The sequence below is a fragment of the Callospermophilus lateralis genome, chromosome 7 (genome assembly GCF_048772815.1).
Source record: "Callospermophilus lateralis isolate mCalLat2 chromosome 7, mCalLat2.hap1, whole genome shotgun sequence".
Lineage (NCBI taxonomy): Eukaryota > Metazoa > Chordata > Mammalia > Rodentia > Sciuridae > Callospermophilus > Callospermophilus lateralis.
Window position 1 is genome coordinate 90,414,090 of NC_135311.1, and position 25,699 is coordinate 90,439,788.

A 25,699-nucleotide genomic window follows, 5' to 3' on the forward strand; every position below is an offset into this window, starting at 1 on the left:
ATAATAGATTATGATTAAGATCTGAAGTTTGATTCCAAGTATAAAAATAAAGTCCTGATATTTTTAATGAAACATTATTCTTCCTCAGGGAATTACTGTCCTCCTTTTGTTCACTGAAGTAACTAGTTCGTATGTCAGATGACTTCTATAACATTAAAAGATCATCTTATCAAATGTTTTATAAAGAAACAAGATGTTATTCTTGATGAGACTTAATATTAAGACTTTTTTGGCTCATAGTTTCAAGCCACTTAGGAAGTTCTTACTCCTTAAAAAAAAAAAAAAAAAAAAATATTGTATAGGTAGGGGTTGGTGCTTCTGCTAGTTACATCAGTTACCATTTTAGGGATGCCCTCTACAGGTAATCTAGCATGGTTTGAATAGTATTTGAATTCAAGTAAAAATAGTAGAAAAATCTGATCAGAAATGTCCCTTTCATCCATGAAGTAATGGGTTAAAAAAAAAAAATCAGAAACACACAAACAGCCAATCATTAGCACAATATAGTCCTTTCCTCAAGTGTTGATAATATTTGAGATTATCAGATGATCTGGACACATTAGGGTCATACATTTTTTGATACCAACTGTATCTATCTTTAAGTTATCCTAAATGCTAAGACTCAAAAATTCTCTTTTATTACATAGTCTGCTGCTAATTACCAAAACACAAGGTAATTGGGAATGAACTAATTAATGTATATCAAGATTAAGAAAAATAAACTAATAGAATTTGTAAGTAACTCTTTTTTAGTGAACATGAACTAATTAATGTTAAATATGTTGTGAAACAAATCAAGTGAACACTATCTGATCACAGAAGCATAAAAAAAGAGGACTATAGTAAAAGACTATTTTAGAGCTTCAGCCACAAGCCTAGGCACTTTCAACATGGTCCTACACAAGCTACCATATAAAAGAAAATATGTATAGCTAAGCTTCTTGAATTTGCTAAAAATAATATGATGTTCATAAGCTTAGAGATTAATTTCCTATATTTAAATTCTGAGTCTTTAGTTTTGTCTGTCCTAATCTCCCACAGAAACAACTTATTTTCCTATACTATCACTGGGTAGGTATTATTAAAAATCATACCTGAATTCATCTGTAATAATTAAACCCCCAAATTTGCAAGTAATTATGAAATTCTTTGGAGAGATAGATTATATTATCAATATAGAATGATAAATAATCATGCTAAATAAAACTAACTATTTATGGTGTTTATGGTGATGATAATTTATCATCACCATAAATAGATGCATCTGAAACATTAAATCATAATGTGATTTTTAAACCACTCAGGAATTATGCAAATGTAATAAATATTTTAATTGTCAAGAATGTCATGTTAAAAGTGCTTCAAAATTTCAAAATTATTTAAAAGACCCTCCTTAAAACATCTTTTAACAAGAGCTGGAGATGTAGCTCAGTGGCAGAGAACTTTTGTGAGGACCTGGATTCAATTCCCAGTGAGAGAGAGAGAGAGAGAGAGAGAGAGACAGACAGACACAGACACACATCTTGTCAGAAAACAGCTGTCAGTAACTGCATTACACACAAACACCACAACCAGAAATTGGTTAACATACTCGAGTTCAATTCTCAAATACTTCCAATAATATGCAGTAAAAACAGTCACCTGGCAAATTTATGTCAAGAGATTTACAAAATTATAATATTCATTATAAAAACTTCAGCATAAGAAAATACAACAAATTAAGATAATATAATTATTTGGGTTAAACTAACTTTTTTTCTGTAAAAATGAGAACATGCATCATTACTTACTTTATTAGCCTGAATCAAATGAAAATCTTTTCCATAGGCCTTCAGCCCTTGTTCAAAATTTCTACATTCTTCCTCTGTCCAAACAGATAATTCCTCTGACAAAAAGGGAAAGGGGGCGGGGACTGGTAAGTAATATTGTTTCAAATGTTGCACATAGCAAACAAAACTGCAAATATAAATCTAACTTTCTGGTAAAAAATGAGGGAAATAATTTATTCCCTAGCTCTAGTATAGATCATTAGAGAAGATAAAGTGACAAAAACTTCTGATTTTAATAAAATTTTGAATGATTTATTCTCTATCTCTCCAGCCTCAACTTTCTCCTTAATTCTTCTTGATCCAACTGTATTATCCACTTTCAATTAAATTTACTAAGTTATTTCTTACCTCAGACTCTGTGCATGGTAACGGGTTGGCTAAGAATTACTCCCTGCAATTGACCTAATACTTATCCCCTCTTTCACCTAGACAATTCTTTTACATGCCAGAAAAAATATTTTGTTCTGGAAGCCTTCTCTAAAATCCTACTTTCTCCTCAACTAGGTTAAGTCCAACTACAACAGATTTTTTTCTTGTAAGTTGTAGATGAATACAATATGTTTATTTTATTTTTATGTGGTGCTGAGGATTGAACCTAGCACCTCATACATGCTAGGCAAGCATTCTTCCACGCAGCTACCTATAATAGATCTTTCTTTTTTTTTTTTTTTCCTTAATATTTATTTTTTAGTTTTTGGCAGACACAACATCTTTGTTTTGCATGTGGTGCTGAGGATCGAACCCGGGCCGCACGCATGCCAGGCGAGCGTGCTACCGCTTGAGCCACATCCCCAGCCCCTATAATAGATCTTAATAGCACCCCTAATTCTTCTTGGAAGAACTCATCATAACTCTTTCTCTCTCTAGGCTGCTAGGTACCACGAAGGCAGAGACTTTGGTTCAAAATTATACCCTCAGAATGCAGAAGGCCCTCAAATTTTTGTTGAATAAATAAGTATCTCTCACTTGTTACTTAACTATAGGTAAGTAAAGGTGAAAGCCAGATCTACAGTAAAAATCTGCATTTTAGTTATGACTTCATTACTTATGAGTTATTTTAGCCAAGTTACTTTGAGTCAAGAGATCTAAGTCTCACAATTTTAAAGTGAAGGCAACATTTGTTATATTATTTAGCTCGCATGAATATTACCAAGTAATAAATAATAAAATATTTACAAACTATTCTGAAATTATAAGGCATTATATTTTTTATATTTTTCACTTAAATGGACTTTTCTCCCTCCCTATAAAAAAAGAAAAGACTGACTTAATCCCATTCCCATAAGGCCTTCTTTAACACTTATGTTGTGCAAATATTTATTAAGTTCAGAAAAATCAGTATTAAGTTTAGGATATATTTAGGTAAACTTGAAGAGCTAAATTTTAAAATTTCTGCCAAATCATTAAAACAAATAAAAATTTAACATTTATGCTTACCTCTAGCTGCTTTTACATTAAATCTTAATCTTCTCAATGCTTCTTCTGTATCAAAATTACATTTAACCAATTCATATAAAGCCTAGAAAAATAAAACTTGATGTATGATCCAGACTATGAACAGTTCAGTTCACTGCTATAATTTCTTAAAGACTTTTCCAGTATTATCTGTATCTTTTCTGAATAGTTTTAGTGACTGCAACATGGCACCAAAGAAAAATGAACATGAAGTCAGTGTTGATATTCTAAATGGGTAGAGTAGAATATATAAGTACTCTTAATTTGTAGCCATAGAACCCTAGGAATTTAGAAATTAAAAAAGAAAAAAAAAAAAAAAAAAAAAAAACAATGATAAAAAAGATATAGTAGGTGCTGGTCTTACCAAGTATATAAATATCTCAAATGAGTATCCCAACTTGATAATATCCAGATTCTCAGGGATAGGCAAAGGTATTTTTAAAAGTGTATCAAAAGTACGTACAGGCAAAATAAAACATCAAGATTTTTTTTTTGTTTAAATTCGAGTTGAAATCATTCCAATGTAGTAAGTATGGTAAAGTCTTACACTGATTATAACCTCAGATTCCCTGTTAATATAGGAGTTTTGGTGGACACAATTAACAACAATGAAATGAGATGAAAAACATTTACATTTATAAATGTGTATGGCTAACTTATTTGAGAAAAATTCTAAAGTTGTTTCTTATTCATGTACCTGTTCATTGTCTTTTATGTGAGATCCTTCAGGAATTGCTTCTACACCTTTCTCATCACCCGTTCTTCTAGATGCATCCTTAAGAAATACAATCACTTTATCTTCTGGTAGGTACTCAGGGTCCCACAGGAGCTGATCATCATTTTCATATACTAAATTAATAAAATAAAATGTTAATGAAAACTGCCCAAAATTGAAGAGTTTGTATTGAAACATATGATTGAACGAATAGCTTGTACTTAAGAGCAAAATGCTGAAAACTAAAAAGTAAAATGTGGTCTTACTACTTGTTTTCATTTCTTTCTTGGGTAATATTTACAGCCAAATTGAATTAAGCATTCTATACAGAGATAAGGAACTGTTTTATGGGCCCTTCAGATATAGTCTGACCTTCCTTAAGTTTCCCAAATTCCAAAGCTCTCTTCATTTGAATTCTGCCTCCACCACTTACTACTTATATGACCCGAGGCAAGTTATTTCCTCTTATCTGTGGGATAACTATAACTCTATCTTGTGAAGGTATAAGAATTTAAAGCACATTAAAACCATTCTAATGTATGGAGAGCTCAATGGATGTTAGCTGTGATTATTTTTGAAACAATGTCAGAAAAATGCTCAGCAAATGTTAATACTGGTTATTTTTTGGTGGTGAGATTTGGAGCAATATTTTTTACTGTCACTTTCATATTTTTCTACAACTATCAACAAAGTATTATAATGTATACATATCACTTCCATAAAAGTCATAATTTAAAAATCTGTTTTATCATTGTTTCCACTGTTAAGATTAAAGCCAAAATTTCATCAAAATTCAAAAAATAAAAGAAGGATGACCTAAACCAGACTATTGGAATTTTAAATGTCAAGAAGTTGAGCCAAGAGAAGAGTGTTTCAAAGGGTGGTTTCAAAGACTGATTAAATCTTACTGAACAACCAGGATGAAAACTGAAAAACTTAGTAGATTTATTATCAAGGAGGTAAATATTGTAAGAACTGTTTCTGTACTGAGGTGAAAACAGAAGCCACAATGGAGCAGTCTGAAGAGTGAATGGAAAGTGACGAAATAAAGCAGAAAATTCTTACAGAAGAGTTTGGTTGTGAGGGTGAAGATACAGCACAACAGTTAGAGGGGAAGTAGAGTTGTAAACAGTTTTTACTAGATTTTAAATGGTTTTTGTCATTTAAAATTCCAGACATTTAAGGAGCCCACTGAGAGAGAAAATTTAACATCAATAATTTTATATTATGAAAAGGAATTAACAGCTAATTATCCCCTATGTACCAAGCAATATTTTAAGTGGTTCCAAATAAATTACCTTGTCTTCCAACAACACATATATTTCCTTAAATTTTTCTACTTTTTTTGTGTTCCCCAAAATAGATTCTCTTCTTTAAAGTACAAAGGATGGTATCTAGAAATTTTTCCTTAAAAAACATCATTCTTTTTCTAACCAGCTGCTATAATTCTAGTTAAACTCTAAATGGTAAATATAAAAAATTCCTACAAGAGTGAATCTGGAGTACTGCTCTTGATTTCTGTTCTCTTCTCAAGTCTGTTCTTCAGAAACAGCACAATATAGATTACTTTTATTCTGGGGGTGGACAAGGCTATTTCAGAAAGTTGGGTCCCTGAGTCTCAAGTGCTCTCCCGGCTAGATCATCCCATTTAGGCCTGTGACATAAACACAAACCACCTGGAAGATGTTTCTGTTATCACTATCAATATTTTGGGGAAATGAAATATAAATACAGTCTTACTTAAGTCAAGTGGACAACTTGCCATCACCAGATGGCACCAAATCACAAAAGTCAGACTCTTGGAATTGTGGCTAAACACAGAGGCTAGCCCTGATGAATTTCAAAAACCTTTGAATAATATAATTCATTTATACAATTACAGTGAACTCAATAATGACCATAAGGCGAGAACAAATGGCATTTACAAAGAGAATAAACCTTTACTGATTCCAGACACAGACCAAATGATCTTCCTATTAAATTTACACTTAAATAAAATATGTAAGCTCTGACAACAGATTTAATAAAACATAGGCAATAGGAGCCTTTAATGAAATGTGTTATGGAATGACTAAAAAATTCAAAACTCTACTCTTATGATAAAACACAGCAAAGACCAAAAGAGAAATAATGTCTATATGTATAATAAGATGGGAACAAAAAAACCATCAAAAGAATGGAAAAAAATTACTCTTCATCATAATTACATTAAATGACATAAGCCTGCTGGATTTTAAGATCTTAATCACTGAAATGTGACACAATCTTCAGAAATTATTTCATTCTAAATCAACTGCCACATCTAAACAGAACTTTTAAAAGGCAAGCACAAATATATGCAACTATATTACTAGAAAACATGATCTCATGTGATCATAAAATGACTGAATTCAGAAGGCAAGAATTCACTAGTAAGTTGAGGCAAGTTGAGGAAGTACTCCTGCTGTCTGTCAAAGATTCTGACTCTGTAGGTATGAAATAGGACCCCCAGATTCTGCATTTCTTATGAATTCACAGATGATTCTGATGGTGTTGGTCTACAGACCACACTCACCAAGGCACTGACATGCCTCATTTCAGCTATTTTATTTTCCCAAATACAATTTGAAAAATTGATGGTAATCAAATTAAGCTTGTTAAATAAGCAAAATGGATCATTGAAATAATTTCACAAAATCCACCATGTGTGGCTGGGATAGAAGGGACTGCATGCAAGAAGCTGGAGGGGGTTACTATGCATTCTGACCTGAGAATGAAAAAAAAAAAAAAAAATGACATAGGAAACTGACAGACCACCACTACAAAACTATAAACAAACTTTCACCATCTAGGATACTAATTTTCAATGAATAAATGTCTACTTATTAACTGCCAGTATCACTAAAAGTATTTCATTTTTAATGCGTAAGTAAAAATTCTATCTAATCCAATATAATAGCTAAGGATGAAAATGCTGATCTAGAACCAGTACTTTGGTGTATAACTTTTTCCAACAGGTTTAATAAACTGCCTGTTTTAACAATCCTAGTATAGGTTGAGCATACCAAATTGGAAAATCCAAAATTCAAAATGCTCTGAAATCTGAAATACTTCTGTCCCAAGCAGTTTGAAAAAGGTATATTCAACTTGTATCAATTAAGAGTAATGCATTTATTCATTTTTCTAGTTCAGTTACTTAAGAAATAAAAATAAGAGCCAGATGCACAGAGCAACCTGTATGTAGTTCCAATTACTCAAGAAGCTTAGGCAGGAGGATCACTTTAGCCCATGAATTCAGCCTGACAATGAAACAGTGAGATCCCATCTCAAAAACAACACAGAAAAATAATTCAAATTGTATCAATGTTATTTAGATACAATTTACATGGTCCTTTTTTCCTCACTACTTAATAATTCCTAGCCATCTAAAAGTTGTCATGTAAGTATGAAAACATAATGAATGCTCCTTTCCCTTGTCTTTTCCACTTTCCTAAACAGTCCATCATTTTCAATTTATCTAGTCCAAGTTTTTCAATTTTGGCACTGACTTTTTTTTTGGTTTGATAGTACTTAGTAGTAGTGAGGGGCTGGTCCTGTACAATGTAGATTGTTTAACAGTATTCTTTATCTGATCTTATCACAAAACCACAGTGTTTATTCAGTTTAGCATGTGGGAGAAACCATAAAGCATAACTGAAAAATACCTTATGAACAGTAGGATATTTTTTCATTTCTTTCAGAATTAAACCTTTTCTCTTACGGTCTGGATAGGGCTTATAATACCCCAAGAGTCCCAGGAACAGATAAATGAGCAACAGGCAAGGGCAAACTAGGGTATAAACTCATCTCTGGTCATAGTGATTTCCTCTGGTCAGGTACACGACTCAAGCTAAGTCAACAGGGGATCTCTCCAGGACTTCTGTTGGAGTTCCAGGGGATGAGGTAATCTCATTTTTGCTGGCTCTCATGCTATAAGTAAAAGCTCCCAACAGGCATCTTAGACTGCCTGACAATAAATCAAAAAGGGAGCATAAGAGCTCCCTAAATCCAGTTGTGTTTGAAGCCAGATCAGCAAAGATTTCCAGTAAAGCAACCCAGTAATTCTGTTTGCTTAAAATAATTGAGCTGGATTTTTGTCACTGGCAGGCAAAAGGGTATCAAATGTCAACTGATGCTTTCTGAAGACTGGCTGGTAAAAACTAAACATAATGTATAAGACTAACTAATAATGCCACTTACTAAGCACTTATGAGCTTGTTCTACAGAAAATTTCACCTGTAATCATCACAAAACTCTATAAATACATATTACTGTTGTAATTTTACAGGTAAGGAGAAAAATAAATAATGTATCTAAGGCCAAAAAGCTGGGTACTGATCAAAATTACAAACTACATATCCAGTTCTGATAACACCATTCTGTACCCAACTATTAATTCACATACCAAATGTTTTACTAAGTGCCTATGTAGTAAAAATCAACTAATTAGCAGTAAGGATACACAGATGGATAAACAAATGGTTATAATATAGTTGGCCCTCCATATTTGTAGGTTTTGCACCTGTGGATTTGACCCAACTATGAATTGAAAATATTTGGAATTAAAAAAAACTATACCGAGTATGTACAAACCTTTTCTTCTTGATATATCTGGTTAAATGCAATGACATTATATTAGGTATCTGGAAGTAATCCAGAGATAATTTTAAAGCATATAGGAAGATGTGCATATGATAAATGCAAAAACTATGACATTTTATATAAAGTACTTGAGCATCTGCAGAGTTTCATATCCACAAGGTCAGGGTGAGGGGGTGTCCTGAAACCAACACCCACATATAGCCAGGGATGACTGTATACTGTGTTGAGTATAAATTATAATTTACATAAATTTAAGAAAATTTTAATGGTAGCTAAGGAGATTTTGTAACCAAAATAGATACAGGTTTAAAGAAGCATGCATGAAATATGACTGTAACTAACAAATGTTTAAGTGTTTCTATTAGAAAGAATATCCAAGGGCAGAGAGGAAAAAATGTGTCAGTAACCCTCCAGGATAATCAGGAGAGTGGTTTTCTGATACTGATGAAAAGGAGAATTCTGCCAGGCATGGTGGTGCACACCTGTAATTCCAGAGACTAGGGAAGGCTGATGCAGAAGGCTTGCAAGTTCAAAGCCAGCCTCAACAACTTAGTGAGACTCTATCTTGAAATAAAATGCTAAAAGAACTAGGGCTATCTCAGTGTTAAAAGTATCCCTGTGTTCAATTCTAGTAGGCAAAAAGAAAAAAAAAAAAAGTGACTGCTGATCTATTTGTCATATAATCTCTACAATACAGATAAGGGGATATCTTGGTTTGGGGGACACTTTTATTAAAAAGTCTATTTTATATTAAACATGAAAAATATCCTACAAATTTTTTTCCCATAAGAATGCACTAGTAACACTACCTTTTTGACAAGTTTTATTTCTAATTGTATAGGATACTTTACAAAATGATTTCCTGGGTTCAGATTGTGTACAGAGGTACCATAAATGGAGACAAATTCTGGGCATCCTGATAAAAGCCTGCATTTTCAGAACTTGGCATCTGAGGAAAGGCCCTATACCACAGTGACCCCTCCAAAACAAGGTCACTCTTCTAAGTCTAGTCTAATCTTCCATGCAAATTCCAATATGTTCAAACTCTTAAAATGAGAGTGCTTCATAAACCATATCTTTTCCTGAAAAAGAATCATGTATATCTGCTTTGAAAATAGTGTTAAAATTGAAAACATGAAGCCAAAATTAGCCACATTTTAAAAAAGGAACAAAGGTTGAATTTTCAGTTCTTCATTTATTTGCAGGGGAAAAAAAAAAAAGAAAAGAAAAGTCCATGGTACTAATCACTACACAAGTAAAGCATATATATTTAAATTAAAAAAAAAAAAAAAAAAAGTAAATAGGGCTGGGATTGTGGCTCAGCGGTAGAGTGCTTGATTAGCACGTGTGAGGCCCTGGGTTCAATTATCAGCACCACATAAAAATAAATAAATACAGGTATTGTGTCCAACTACAACTAAAAAAAAATTTAAAAAAAAGTAAATATAAAAGCCAATGGATGATTCATTTCTGCACACAATTAAAACATATTCTCAGAATATATGCACAGAATTTCAACATATAACAAGTCCTATATGTTACCAGAATTTGAAAAGGGAATGAAAGTGGTAAACATTTAAGTAGCCTATCAAAACAAAATTTATGTCACAAAAATTTATTGGCCTCTGGTGTTTCCTTGACTGCTTTGAGGGTATATACATTTTTAAAACATAAAATAAGTTTTTGGAGGGAAAGAAAATAAGCAAAAGAAAACAAACTGACAAAAGACTTCCTAACTCTAAAGAGTTCTGTACATAAAGGTGAAATGTGGAAAAGACTAAAAACAAATTAAGAAAAATGTCAAGTTTTGAGAGACGTTACACTGTATATGAGCTCATTTAAGAAAATAAATTGTATTTGCAAATCATTTTAAAAACACAAATACCAAAGTCATCTTTTTCAGTAACATAAGTTTCAAAAGCAAATAAGCTTTTTTTTAAAAAACAAAAACCAAAAACACAGTTGTTTGCTCTCCAGTTTATTTTTAAACCTTTGATACAAAGTAGCCTGTTTTAAAAAACTAAATTTAAAATAAATGTTTATGTGTTTCCTTCATAAGGTTAAAAAAGATAAAGTTAGAGCATTTAAAATATTAAATTTCTTTCTAAAATTTTTGTTTTAAAAAATAAATAGTTGGGATGCTTTAAGTTACTTAAAAACAAAAAAGCATTCACTTTTTGTTTTGCTAGACTTATATGGGCAAAACTAGAAAACAGTAGATTATACTTCTTAATACAGGGTTCTCATTCATAAACCAATGAGGTTATTTAGTAGCTAAGAGTTCTTAGCTCTTTTTAAATATAAAATAACAGTTCATCACCTTAACAGATTAAGTAGCTATGTAAGTTCAGTACTAACTCACCTTTTTCATTTTCTTTGTATCTACAAATGCCAACTGGAATTTCTGCTTGAAACATGGAGCCCACCATAATCTCCTATTTTAAAAATAACATAAAACAATAGTCAGAGCTAGTAACATAGATTTTATATTCATTTTCTAGCTTAATCATCTTCTTGAGTAAGCTCTCCTTGGTTTCTCTGACATAAAACACAGATACAACCAATTAATTACCTCAGTGCAGTATTGTGAGGATGAATGAGTTAATAATAGATAAGAGCTTGGATATGATTGGATGAATATATTAGCAATAACAATGGGGTGAAATGCAATGTAGACAATGAATAAAAAATGAAAAGTGAATTCTATACTCAGTTAATCAGATAATCACAAAACACCTGAAAGTACAGCATTTCCTTCAAGAGTATCTACATTTAAGATAGTGGTCTTAAAATATGGTATTTGTATCAGGAGCATCATCAGCATTCCCTGGGAAATTGTTGGCAACCCAAATGCTTGCGTCCCATGTCATAGCTACTAAACCAAAAATGCTGGTGATAGAACTCATTATCTTAACACTCTCTAGGTGATTCGGAGATAAACTTAATTCTGGGAAGTAGAGCTTTAGGGTTACGGAAGTAATACAAAAATTTTGTATAAAGCTCTGTTGAGACCAAATGGATCAAACTCCAAACTAAATGGATAAGCAGGTTAGTGTCTAACTTTTATTAAATCAATATAAAATTTAAAAGAACTTCCATAAAATCAGAATTAAATTATCACAGGAAATCTGATAATCAAATCTATATAGTCCTATCAGATTAGGTGAAACTGGCTATTCAGAAAGGCATCTGAAAATCAACACTAATGAGATTTCACAACTCATGGGAACCAGAGTTGAAGATATAGCTCAGTTTAGAGTGCCTGCCTAGCATGCACAAGGCCCTGGATTCAATCCTCAGCACCACCAAACAAAACAAAACAAATAACAATTCATGAGAATCAAGATTACAAAACCCCTTTTCTGACTAGTGGCAAAATGATGAAAACAAACTAATCAACATTTTCAAAATAAAGTCTAGGGCAGGACAGACACAAAATCATGGTTTAGGAAGTTACTTATCTCTTAGGATTTATAAAGTTCTTTCCTGTTATTTTTATCCCACTGATGTTAGAACTTCTTTTACCTATTTTAACTCCAAAAACATACTGTATGTAATAGTTATTATGGTACCTATAGAGGAAAACCAGTCTTTCTTATGATTAGTTTTTTAAAAAGAATATTGTATAGAACAAAATTTTCTCTGCAATTATACAGGAATTCTCTTTTTTTTCCCGCTATTAAGAGAGTTTTTTATTGTCATTCCCTGTACCTATTTTTAACGTTAGTCACCCATGCCTACCAAAGAATAGTCAAGTTATCAACCGTGGCAGTGCTTGTAAAAATATCAATGCTTGGATCTGTTCTAGACCAATTAAATAATATATGGATAAAGGCCCTGGTGGTGTTTAAAAGTTTTCCAAGTGACTCTTAACATGAAGCCATGATTGGGAATAGCTGAGCTAGTATGAAAACACCATACTTCCTTTTGTCTACTAAGTTCAGAATATTTCTTTTCACCTGCTTTGTTCTGTAGTAATATAGAAAAGAAGGGAAATTGCATTTGAGGTCATTATGTGCCAGATATCTTATATGTAACTTTCACTTACTCTCCATCAAGCCCCATAAGGCTGTCATCGTTATTCTCAAATAATCTATGAACAGACGAAGCTAAAAGGAATTTCTTCAGGAATACAGAATTAGTAAGTTCTATAGCTACAACTTAACTCAGGTTTGACCTAAAAGCTATTCTACTACCCTAGTTCTATTAAAATCCAACTTCATCTTATAAACCTTTAAAAAACAAATCTCTCAATCTTGACATTATTTGCTATAACAAAATTATACTGAAATAAATGATCTACATTTGCTATAGCCTGCTTTATTATGTAATTTTTCCTGAGGAAGAAATAACCCCCCCAATAACAAAGGTTTCACCTCTGCTAAGTTCTCCCTCTCAAACTTCTGTTCTTCATTAACTACACTAGTTCCAACAGGTAGTAATTTTTATGATCCTTGTTTTTTGTCTTCAGTTCCATCACTCACTCCAGTTAATTAAAACACCCTAGGATAATTGCCCCTGAGCATTCTAGCCTCCAGTGATATCTCTTTTCTAACTTTTACATCTTTTTTGTTGCTTTCATTCAATTTAACACTTAATAATATATGTACTTATACAACATGTTCCAAGGGATGTTCCTCCATTCCTGAAGCAAAAAACTAAGCTTCTGGAGAAAAGTTCTTAATATCTATGCAAATTACAGGTATTCAGTCACTTTCTGAATGCATAATTTATGCTTTTCCAACTCTTCAGACAACAATAATTACTCAAAGTTATCTAGCCTCTATACCTTTGCTAACAGATACAATGTGTCTATGTCTATAAGAAATGTCCCTTTGAAAACCCATAATTAGATCAATTCTGGCTGAAGCAAGAATTTTTAGGTGGTACAATCCAAGCACATCTGACTACTTCCCTCTTTCCAACAGAAACTCTAAATTTTCCCTATTTTAATCATCAAAAGGATCAGCTCTTTTTTTGAAAAAAGATTTTTTTCTAGAGAAAAAAAAAATCTAACCAAAAACATGGAAATGGCTTGAAAGTATTAACTTATTTAAGAATCTTGACTTTTCATAGTTCATGCATTAAATTTATAATCAAACCCATGAAGATGAAAAACAAAAAAGTCAACTAAATTTTTTTTTTAAATAAAAGAGGATATATCAAGCAAATATCTTTCAACAAGATAATCTATGAACAAGGTCCTCTATTTCAACAAGAATTACGTCATTTCTTCTATGTAAATGATTTTAACCAAGTCCATGTAACATTTGATAGATTTTCTTAAGAAGTCAACTTCTCTGCAACAACTTAAAATTAATTCTTCAACATATGGCTAATTATAGAATAATATATATCCTGTAAATAAAAACTACTTTAGATTCCTTTTAGAAATTGACTTATTTGTGTATATACAGAAGCCAAATGTTTCTTTATATAATAGCCTTATCAATTACAAATAACATTAAATTCAATCATTCTGAGAGTTTTCCTTTTATAAAATGATACAGAATGAAAATTTTGCAATTTAAACTGTCAACATTTATTTAACAAATATCAAAGATCCCACAGTTGTTTTCTAATATATATACCTTTAAAAAGTCATATGTGATATTTATTACAGGGCAATAAGAGCCTAATTAAGCATCAGTTCAGGATTAGTTCAGAAATTTTGATTTCTAAAATTGGTTTTTTAGTACTGACTTGCTTAGCACAGTTCAATTTTTTTTTTTTTTTTCCATATTGTCATTTTATTTTATAAAAGACAAGGGCTGGGGATGTAGCTCACTGGTAGAGTGCTTGCCTAGCATGTGCAAGGTCCTGGGTTCAATCCCACGTATGACTCAACAAAAAACAAAAACAAAGAAGACCTAAATGTTAGGAATGGTGGCACATGCACTCATACCTGTAATCCCAGCAAAGGCTGAGGCAGGAGGATAGCAAGTTTGAGGCCAGCCTAGACAATTTAGTGAGACACTGTCTCAAAATAAAAAGGGATAGGGATGTAGCTCAGTGATAGAGAATTCTTGGGTTCAATTCTGTAAGAGTTAATCTGAACTGTGAACTTGATTAGATTCTGGGTGTTGATGAGAGTGTTTCTACAAATGATTAGCATGTGGAACAGTGAACTGGTGACCCATCCAAAGTATGTAGTACCAACTAAAAGTTGAAGGGCTTGGATGGGAACAAAAGTTGGAAGAACAAGGAAGCAGCAGCAGATGCAAGCTTGATTCTTCTTGAATAGCTTCTTGATTGCTGCTGTGACATCAGACTCTAGTTCCTTCACTCACTCTTCTGAGGGACTACCCAGCTTCTGGCTGTGTAAGTCAATCTAATATATCTCCCTTTTATACTCACATATATATGATTATAAATAAATAAATAAACGTCCTGTTGGTTCTGTTCCTCTAGAGAACCCTAATCAAATCCCTACTACTCCTCTTCATAATCACATATATGTGGTTATTATACACACACACACACACCCATCCACCCATTTATCTCCTGTTGATTCTGTTCCTGTAGAGAACCCTCACTAATACAAATCCCTAGTACCAAAAGAAGATTATCTGACCATTTTAAATGGAAATTTGAACATTTACCAAACGCTTACCTGTCACAAAAGGCTCACACATCAATTTTATCAAAATACATAATAAAAGAACAATTACATTTGGCTTTTTAAAAATTGATTTATCTAAGTTTTGGGAAAATATGATTTTATTTACCTTTTTCCAGTCTTCTGATGGAATATAATCCTCATCTTCTTCAGATTCTTCTTCTATTTCACTATCTAGAATAAATAACAATAGTATAAAATGGTTAGTTATTCTGTCTACATCTATGTGTCTTTAAAATAATTTTACATTTAACATAAAAATTTAGATATGTTAAAAGGCATATGCTGTGTTAGGCCAAGATATTTTTAATCAATATTGCTCTCTCACCAAAATAAACAAATAAAAAGCAAATAAAAAATAAAAAACCATAACTTTTTAGGACAAATATATTCTCAGGAAATGATTTCCTATAAAGACTTCTGGAAAACTGATTTAGAGTCAAGATAATCTGCTTCTAATCCTCATTCTGCTACCAACAGCTTTGTGATGGAATAAATTACATTATCTCAATTTCTTAGAGTCTAGATAAAATAGTGGTTTCCAAACAGTGCTCTTGGAAAACTAATTTATTTACTACAAAATTAGTGCAATAAGGTGGAACACGTGCAATAAGGGTTATATCTGAAAGACCTCAATTCTCCCAACCTCCATTTTATTCAGAACTGGCAAGCTGTTGTTTGTTTACATTCTGGAGTAAGAATGCATTTATACAAAAGGGTAGGAAATAGGAAAATTATTAAAGTGTCAGTATTTTCTCAAATCTAAAATGGCACACAATGTTCAAAAAGATATTACACATAAAAATAACGTAAGCCTGCCATGGAGAAGCTAAGATAGGAGGTATATGTATAGTTTTTACATATCTATCATAACTGAAATACCAGATTAGAAGTTTGAAACAAATATTGTTCAAAGAGGCAGAGTAGCCACTTAGCATCCTACTTTGAACCAAACATTGGCAAGTGGATCTTGATTTAACTTAAGGGAAAAACAACATTTTCCTTAAAGAAAATTAACAATTATTTCAGTAACTAATATCTTCTTGCACTAACACTTTCACTTGGACCATCTTTGATTAAAAACTCACAATTATTATTTCACAAAAATTATAATTAGCAGTACTAAGTTCACTTCTAAATTAAATGTGTAACAATCAATCACATAAAATAGTAGCCATGTTTAATTTGTAGTTATTTCCTTACAACATTTCATGAGGTTATTTTTCTTCACACAATTTTCTTCCTTTTTAAAGTACTGAAATTTAGACCATAAACAATCTTATAATATTGGCAGCTGACTTATTCTTATCAAAAAGCTATCTTCTAGAGTAATGTGGACTTACAATGAAACATGGTGGACTTAGATGAAACATACAAATATGCTTCTACCTCAAGATCAACCACTTCTTTAGACCTGGGAGCCACAAGGGTAGACAAAGCAATGTAGTCATGCTCTGCATAATGACCTTTAAGTCAACAACAGACTGCATATATTATGGTGGTCCCATAAGAGTATATGGTGATGTAGCCACTTAGTTCATCTAAGTACACTCTTTATGTTCTCACAACCAAGAAATTACCTAATAATACATTTCTCAGAACATATTCTAGTTGTTGGGAAATGGTACTGGCCAAAATTATCTTGTTACATTGTGTGCAAATATGACTATGTAATAACAAATCCCATCATTATGAACTATTATAATGCACCAATAAAAAACAGGAAAAAAAAAAAGAATGCATCTCATTTGTTAAGTGATACATGAGTATACCTAAAAAAGGCTGAAACAAAAGGAAAAAATGAAAACTAAGAGCAAGAGTACAAGAAATAAAAGGAACACATCCAATGAGGTAGTACATGATATAATAATTACTATATAGTTACTGACAAAAGGGCCTTAACATTGCTAAACAAAGAATCTACGATAAACTCCATTTAATTTTGAAATAGATATCAAAATAAATGAATTCAAACAGAAGAGTGAAAGACACATTAGAATCACAGGTAATGTTTAAAATAGTAAAAATTATATTCCAACTATATTAAAAATATCACATACTTGTATCAAAATATTTACATCGACGTGGGCGAATTATTTCCTGGGCATCTTGAGAAGCAACAGATTGTGATGGATCATCATTGGAAGACTGAGTTTCATCCTCCTGACCTGATGAATCCTTTATATTCTCTTCCTATGAAATAATAAATTTATTTAAGATGTAAAGAACACAGTTGCACTGCAGATGGAACACCATGGTGTTCAAAGTTTGTTTTAAATATAACTAGAAGACTAAAATAAACTAGTAGCAACATGATGCTGTGGTTTGGCCCTTAGGATAGGAAAATGAAAATTAGTAGAAAAATTGGCGAAATTCAAATAGTCTATGGTTAACAGTACTATATCAGTGATTTCTCAGTTTCAATTAATCTTTATTTAACAAATTAAGGGAAACTGGGTGAAAAATGCAGAAACTGACCTTTTTTTTTTTCTTTTGGCAATACTGGGCATTGAACTCAGGGTTATTCTACCACTGAGCTACATCCTAGCCCTTTCTATTTATTTTTGATTTTTTAATTTAATTTTTTTGAGCTAGGATCCTGCTAAATTGTTGAGGCTGGCCTCAAATTTGTGATCCTCCAGCCTCAGCCTCTCAATTTGCTGGGATTACCAGTATGTGCCAACAGACCTGACTGAAGGGTAAAGAAACTTCCTATGGCAATTTTGAACCTCTTCTTACATCTAAGATTATATTAAAAAACAAAAACAGAAAAATGAACGCACATTGCCAATTTTGCTTTATTACTTAAAAGCAGTAACTTAAAAATTTATGTAAGCTCATATGATTGAGAAAAGGTACTGAAAAGAAATATGAGATGACAATGACCAAATTGCTGTTTATTATTATATTATAAATTTCCACATTTTTAAAATTTAACATTCAACCTCTTATTATACCTAATTTACAAACCTCAAAGAGCTTTGTATTTTTGTTTCAGTCATCTATTAAGGGTCTTAGAACATATATCCTCCACCAATAAGAAGGCAAATACTGTACAGTGTATAACCTTACCTTATTTTCCCCACTGCAGCCACTGTTGTCGTCATTATCAGCATCTTCATCATCTTCACCCTCCTCTTCTTCCTCTTCTTCCTCCTCATCTTCTTCAGGTAGTCGAACAGTACTATCATAACCATAAAGACTGAGAAGTTCATGAATTGGCATGTCGCCTTCCTAAATAAACCAAAATAAAAGTCAGTTTCTGAAATTGGTGATTTCGTATTTCTAGACTATACCACAACTATACGAAAGATTACCTTTAAAACTGTCATCAAGAATTTTCAAATAATAAAAGGTAAAATATTTCTAAAGCCTAGATCCTAAAGTCTTTTAAATATTCCTATAAATCTCATCAATTATAATTCCAACCAGATGACTGAAAAATACTGATAACATATGCAGGAATGATAATGAATATATTAGTTACATAACAAATATATGATTCTGGATTACAACAAATATATGGCTATTGTAATCCAGAATCATTTACTTGAGCAATCCTTGCCATCTATGTTATGGAACTCTTACATTATCTCCATTTCATAGATAAAAGAATACAGGTAAATATTTCCTTCAAAATCACAAGTTACACATCATGGAGCCAGATTTAAATTGGCTAATTCAAAAAGTCCATAAACTTATCAGTACACAATGGTGCCTCAGCCAGGAACCTTCTTTAATTCTCCCAACAAACAAACCTTCTGTGGATGAAATAGATATATCTTTATTCAGTGAAATGATGCCAATTTTCTGTAGAAGGTGCTCAGTAATGAAGTGATATAAGTATCAGGATAACACGACAAAATTGTGATTATAAAAAGTTTAATCCTAATTATTTAAACACCACACACACACACACACACAAATAACACACATAAACACACAATGAGCAAAAACAGAAGTGTTGGTCAGTTTAAATCTCAGAAAAATGGTACTTGTGAAATAAGACATGTTTTATATTTCCCCAGCATTTTGTGCCTTACTTATGGAAAGAAATCAGTTCAACCCTTGTGTTGAACACATTGCTCCAGAGACAATGAGTATGTCAGAATGTAAAATAAAACCTGATACTATCACATAGATAACAAAAATTAACCCCCATCATCAGGAATCCACACTCAGTAAGTAATCTAACAATTATAATTTGAAACTCTTTCTTTTGAGGGGTTGTGTACTAGGGATTGAACCCAGTGGTGCTTTATCCTTTTATTTTTTTATTTTGAGACAGGGTCTCACTAAGTTGTTGAAGACATCACTAATTTGCTGAGGCTAACCTCAAACTTGCAATTCTCCTGTCTCAACCTCCCAAAACGCTGGGATTTCAGGTGTACAGCACCATACCTGGCTTATAATTTGAAAATTTGTTTCAGGAAAAAAATACCAATTGATACTTCTATTTCCCATTGTAAATGGAAACCAATTTGTAATCCTGTATCTGAAAGAGAAACCAAGGATTTGCAGAAGGTATAACCTGAAAAGTGGTAACTATATCATGTAAGATATTGCCACTCCAGCTGAAATGACCAGTTGACATACTTAACTGACAACTTTTACACTATGGTTATGTACAGCATATAGTGTTTGAGGTGTACAAGGATCTGGTCTATGCAGCTCTGGCCCATGTACCAAGGATCTGGTATAGGACATTGAAACTGGCCAATCAGGAGTCAGAACTTAGTAAATCAGAACTTCAAAATCAAGAGGAAGAAAGATACAGAAAAGGAAATTATACTCAATAATAAATAGTTGTTATCAAGTATCTCTTATGTTCCAGGAAGCTATGATACATGCTTTGATTTCACCTTCTCTCTCTTAAGCAGTCAGAACATTACATAATCTCATTATCTTAAAAAAAACAACAACAAAAAAAAAAAACCTAGAAGGAGTGTTTGCTACCTTTATTTGCAAATGAGGAAAACAAGCAGAGACAAACAGCGTGCATTGAGGTAAAAACTTTATTGTAATACCCAGACCTCCTAATCCCACCTCATATAATATTAAACTCACCTTGCACCCCAAATTAGAAGCAGGTTCAGTACCTAAGTTACTACTATGAACAAGAGTCACTAATGCCACCAGTATGAATAAGAGCCAAAGCAGGAACCACTAGTAGAGCGGTTTGCAACTAATATTTATATAGGCTTTAAGAATTCATGAAGATCTTGTTCCACATTTAGCTTATCCTCAAAACCATCCAAATGTATGTTACTATTTCCCCTAATTTTTATTTATGTTTTAAAATTCAAGATGAAGTCTCACTATCTTGAACTCACATTTCTTATCACAACCTCCCAAATAGTTGGGAATACAGGTGTACACAGCACTGTGCCCAACTACCTTCAAATTTTTAAAACTGAATTAACTTACATTTTGAGACCACACAACTACTTAAGTGGCAGTGCTCTACTTTGAACTCATCTTCTAGGCTAGAATAAAACACTTGATTTACTCTAAGATATAGAGTATCAAACAAATATCCTCCAGTTCTCTATTGTTGTTCTTATTCACAAGAAGTAAAACCACCTTGAAGGCTTATTAAAACAGGATGCTAGGTCTCACCCAAGTCTCTAACCTAATAGGACTTGGATGAGTTGTCTAAGAATCTTTCTTTTTAAAAAATTCCAGGTAATACTGCTGGTACTAGTATAGGACCACCTTGAGAATCACTAATCTCAGAGGTCTAATATAAGGTATCAGCTAATCAGCCTTTCCAGTGAAAGTAGTAAGGTTTGAATATTTTCTTTAACAATGCTTATCACCATTTTGTTACCCTACAAAAGATTATATACTAACTGAATATTCCACTATGAAGAACAAAGAATGTCTGACATCCATGATCTCATCAAAATTTTTCCCTCTTGCATGCAAAGATAGTGTGACTCACTGCATAAAAATTCATTTCTCAAAGAAAAATTTAGCAATCCTTCCAATATTGACTAAGTGAAGACCAGAAAGGGTGAAAAGTGGCCTTAGTATAGTGTATTTGAAGGAGAACTATTTGAATTAGAAGAAAACAGTATAGAACTGTGACAGAAAAAAGACAGGAAGTGGCAACAGAAACAAAAATGAAAAATCAGGTCAACTTGATTACAACAGATACACTTTACAGAAACTAGCAAAAAGAAATTAATTTCAAATAGCTACACATTACTGAAAGATCAGTTGTAGATAAAGTTAGGATTGGTATTTTTGTTTTTAACCTGGTTTCTCTAGGATTACTTAGATTCTAAAAGGAAGTGTTATACTCAAGAACTTTTTTGAGGTATGATGTTTTATTGTTACTGTTAAATTAGGAATATTGTTTTTAACTCAATTTCACTGATCACCAGAAACTGCAAATCAAAAACCACAATGAGATATCATCTTACCCCAGTTTAAAGAGCTTTTATCAAAAAGAAAAGGGAACACAAACACTGTTTGTGGGAATGTAAATTAGTATAGTCATTATGGAAATCAGTATGCAGGTTCCTTAAAAATCTAAAAAAAGAACTACCATATAACTCAGCAGCTCTACCACTGGGTATATATCCTAAGGAGATGAAATCATATCAAAAAGATATCTGCACACTCATGTTCATTGCCACCCCATGTACCATTCACAATAATCAAAATATACAATCAGCCCAGATATCCTTCAGTGGATGAATGGATAAAGAAGATGAGAAATATTTATAGAATACTATTTGAACATAAAAAGAATGAGATCTTCTCATTTACTTCAACAAGTATGGAATTAGAGGTCATTATTCAGTCAATTAAGAGAATTATGCAAATTTTCATTTGTGGATATTAATAAGGACAGAAAGAAATAATGGTCACTAGATACTGAGAAGGGGATATAAGGGCCCCAAATCAAAATATAGAAATTATTTTTGTTTCTTCCTTAACACAGTAGGGTACCTACTGGTTAAAACAATCACATATATTTCAAAATGATTAGGACAGTATGAATTCCCAACACACAAAAATGACAACTGGCTTAAGAGAAGGAAATGCTTACTGCCGTGATTTGATTATGATATACTGTACACATCTACTGAATGACCATAATGTACCCCATAAATATGTACAAACATCTCAATTAAAAAAACTGTCTGTTTATATATGTGTATGTGTGTATATATAAGATAAACAGAAAAACAAAAAAACCTGCAGAGGGATAGTGTACAATTCTAATTTTTGACTGGACTCAGTAGAATCTCTTAGGACAGTCTGCGTCTCATGACAATCAGTTCCTCTTGTTTTTCTTTAACTTCCTTCATTCTCTTGAACATTTATTATATACTGTATACTCTTTCTTACATTTCTTAGCACACTGTTTACTTAGAGCAATTCATCAGTATTTGTGTGCAGATAACAAGATGTTAACTCTTGGATGATTTGGTACTGAATTTCATATATTCTTTGTTTATGGAGTGTCTGACAACATATGATGGCCATCATCTTCAGACAGACTGAAAAGTTCATAGGTTTCTCCTAGCTCGTTTAGACCCCAGGCAACAATGTACAGCAGTATTCATCAGTCCAGACATGTCCTTCTGTCCTTTTTTTCAATAACCAAGTTGAGAATGTTCAGATTGTCATCCATGATTCAACTGTGAACAGATTTGTTTTTTTCTCTAGTTTTTCTTGGTCTGTAAATAGAAGTAACCCTTACTCGGTAGTAGGCAGACACAGTATGACCCAGATAACCGGCGCTTCATGGTTTGCTTCTGGAATGATACCAGTTAAAGAAAGACAACTGTCACAAGCAGTGAATCTGGGAGATTTAGAAACTGACAGCACCAGGTGACAAAAGTTGATATGAAAAAGGAAAACCAGAAAAGTAGAACCAAAGAAAATATATCTTGGTGGCCCTGGAGTCCCCAAGGCCTGGTTACCCTTAATGAAATCCCTTGGGTCTTATGCCAAATTCTTCATTTTGGCAGTTAATTCTAGATGGATTTCTTTCTGTCTTTATACTCCACAGGTTCTGATGCTATGCACAGTAATGCTATCCTATACAGCAAATATTGTTATTTCCCTCTTGGGAAAAAACAAAACTGATGAATAAATTCGAACAACATACGTTACTGTATTAGGAGCTGTTAGTCACCTGTTTTAGAAGACTTCTCATGTCATTCAAGTCTGCATTCTACCAGGTGACTAAGGGGCTTTCAACTTAAATTGGAACATCAGAATAACCTAGTAGTGTTTTATTCCCATTCATACAAATATTAACAGAATAGAAAAGGGGGAACAAAGAGGGAACACAGTAGATCATAGCTGTGGGTCACAGATAGCTTTGAAATTAAGATTTATTTAGAGGTCATCATGTGCCAGATATTGAGCCAAGTGCTTTAGATAATAACAACTGAACCTTAACAATGTTAATCCCAAGTCACCATGCTGATTAAGGAGTGCAGCTGAATTATGAACCCAGGCAGCTAACACTTACTTATATATGTATATATATTGCCTTCCTGGATTCCTGGAAACCTAATGTGGTAAGTGCATATTACCTTGATGTAGTATGAAGATAAAAAGTACTGGGTTAATAGATTATGCGGAACAGTGAAAATGGGCATAATACAAGTGAACAAAAATATAAGACTATGCATTTACTTACATATTGTGCTGTAAGAAATAAGCTATCTAAGCACTGAAACAAAAAGGGGGCAATCATATCTGCATAAGCTAAAGGGAAGCCAAATAAAGGTAAAAATATAGACTTTTTAAAAAGACAAAATATCTAAAATGAAGTCTGTTCCACGTATAAGATGATAGGGTAAGGTCATCAAACACATCAGTAATAAGGCTGGAGTGTTGTCAATCATCTGGCTGAAAAAGAGGTGATTTCTCTCTTGCAACAAAGGGTTAGTCATTAAGAAATTATTGTATGTGGCAACAGATGCTAGCTAGCCTAGATTTTAGGACCATTAAGTGGGTAGACTCCTCTTATATCTACTGTACCAAAATGGACAAAACCATAAACGCTTATGAAGAGGAGAAAGAAGGAAAGAACCTTATTTCCAGCCAGGAAGACCTAAGGGACCACATTCAGATTAGAGAGATGATTCCTAAGGTAATCAACCTCTTGGGGTTGGGGCTTGGTTAGAAGATAAACTATGAAGGGATGAAGGCAATGAACTCTTTATAATCCCTACGCTGGGCTTTCTTTTGTATTTATATAATTCAGTTGTATGTATACCTCAAGAAAAATCTCAGTCTCTCACATTTTAATTTTTATTCTCCAGCTCTGGAGATTCATTGGGAACATGCCAAATGTAAAAAATATATATTAAATATTAATATTGCTAAAGTGTGATTTTTTTTCCCAAAAATATATCTAAATGCATAAAGATACAGCTAATCCTGATCTTTCTTTTCCCAAATGTAGTGCTATAATTGTGCCCAATTACTAATCTCTGAATTTTAAGAGTATTTGGAAAACAAAGTTAAACTTGAGAACTGCTAAATTCATGGCAAATGAAGTTTCTTTACTCTGGGAATGATTTTGATATTCTTCCTACTATCACTACAATAAATTCTAACCTATTTATATCTATTAAAACATTTAAAATTTTTTTTGTAGTTATAGATAGATACAATACCTTTTTTATTTTATTTATCTTAATGTGGTGCTGAGGATCAAACCCAGGGCCTCATACATGCTAGGCAAGCGCTCTATCACTGAGCTACAATCCTAGCCCCCATTAAAACATTTAAATACTAAATTTATTTAATTAAAATACCTTTAATGTTGACTACATACATACAATTATAATAGTACAAACCAAAGCTGCTTCTATCAACAGTTTCCACTAAAAAGTTAGAATTCAAATCAAACTTAAAGCCACATACTATGCAGTTACAGTCACTTTATGAACGAATTATTAGGAGTTTGTTCACAATTACTTCATAAAATTATTACATGCAACCAATATGTCAGGTGAAAAACACACTGTCACTTTCTAATGTAATTAATATTTTGTTTCTATAAAAGCAAATGTAATCAACATAAAATCTTGTGCATTTTTAAAAAATAAGAACAAAAACAAATTTGGTTTGATTCATACCTAACAACTTTATAACTATAGGAAATATAACATACCAGCCCTCAAACACCTTAGCTTCAGATTACATACGAAAGCATTGGTGATACTCTTAAACCTAAGATTTCAATGGTTTTTGAGAGAAGTTAAAAGAAGAATGTGAGAAGGAATAAGACTGGGTGAAATAAAAGGATTAGTTCCATTGTCTTTTTTGTTACTTTTTCTAACTTTTATAAATAATTCTATTTTAATTACTATTTCCTAAAGAGGGATTATTTAAAAGCAAATTTGGGGGGACTAAGAGGAAATGTGAAATAGAGAAATAGGGAAAGATAATGATATAACTATTATATCAGCAGGACCCATT

The 25,699-nt window shown here is 32.4% G+C and overlaps 1 protein-coding gene across 2 annotated transcripts in view; it reads right to left on the reverse strand.

The window, feature by feature from the left end:
• Positions 1–25,699, reverse strand: part of Mier1 (MIER1 transcriptional regulator) — a 58,258-nt gene that overhangs the window by 10,414 nt on the left and 22,145 nt on the right. The window contains exons 7-13 of one of the 2 annotated variants that reach the window (XM_076863746.1): positions 18,311–18,472; positions 17,299–17,431; positions 15,348–15,412; positions 10,982–11,054; positions 3,982–4,133; positions 3,267–3,348; positions 1,791–1,885 (exon numbers count right to left, since the gene is read on the reverse strand). In XM_076863746.1, coding sequence (XP_076719861.1) covers positions 1,791–1,885; positions 3,267–3,348; positions 3,982–4,133; positions 10,982–11,054; positions 15,348–15,412; positions 17,299–17,431; positions 18,311–18,472 — 762 coding nt within the window. The remainder of the gene's footprint in view (positions 1–1,790; positions 1,886–3,266; positions 3,349–3,981; positions 4,134–10,981; positions 11,055–15,347; positions 15,413–17,298; positions 17,432–18,310; positions 18,473–25,699) is intronic. The other variant, XR_013092000.1, reaches the window with a different exon arrangement.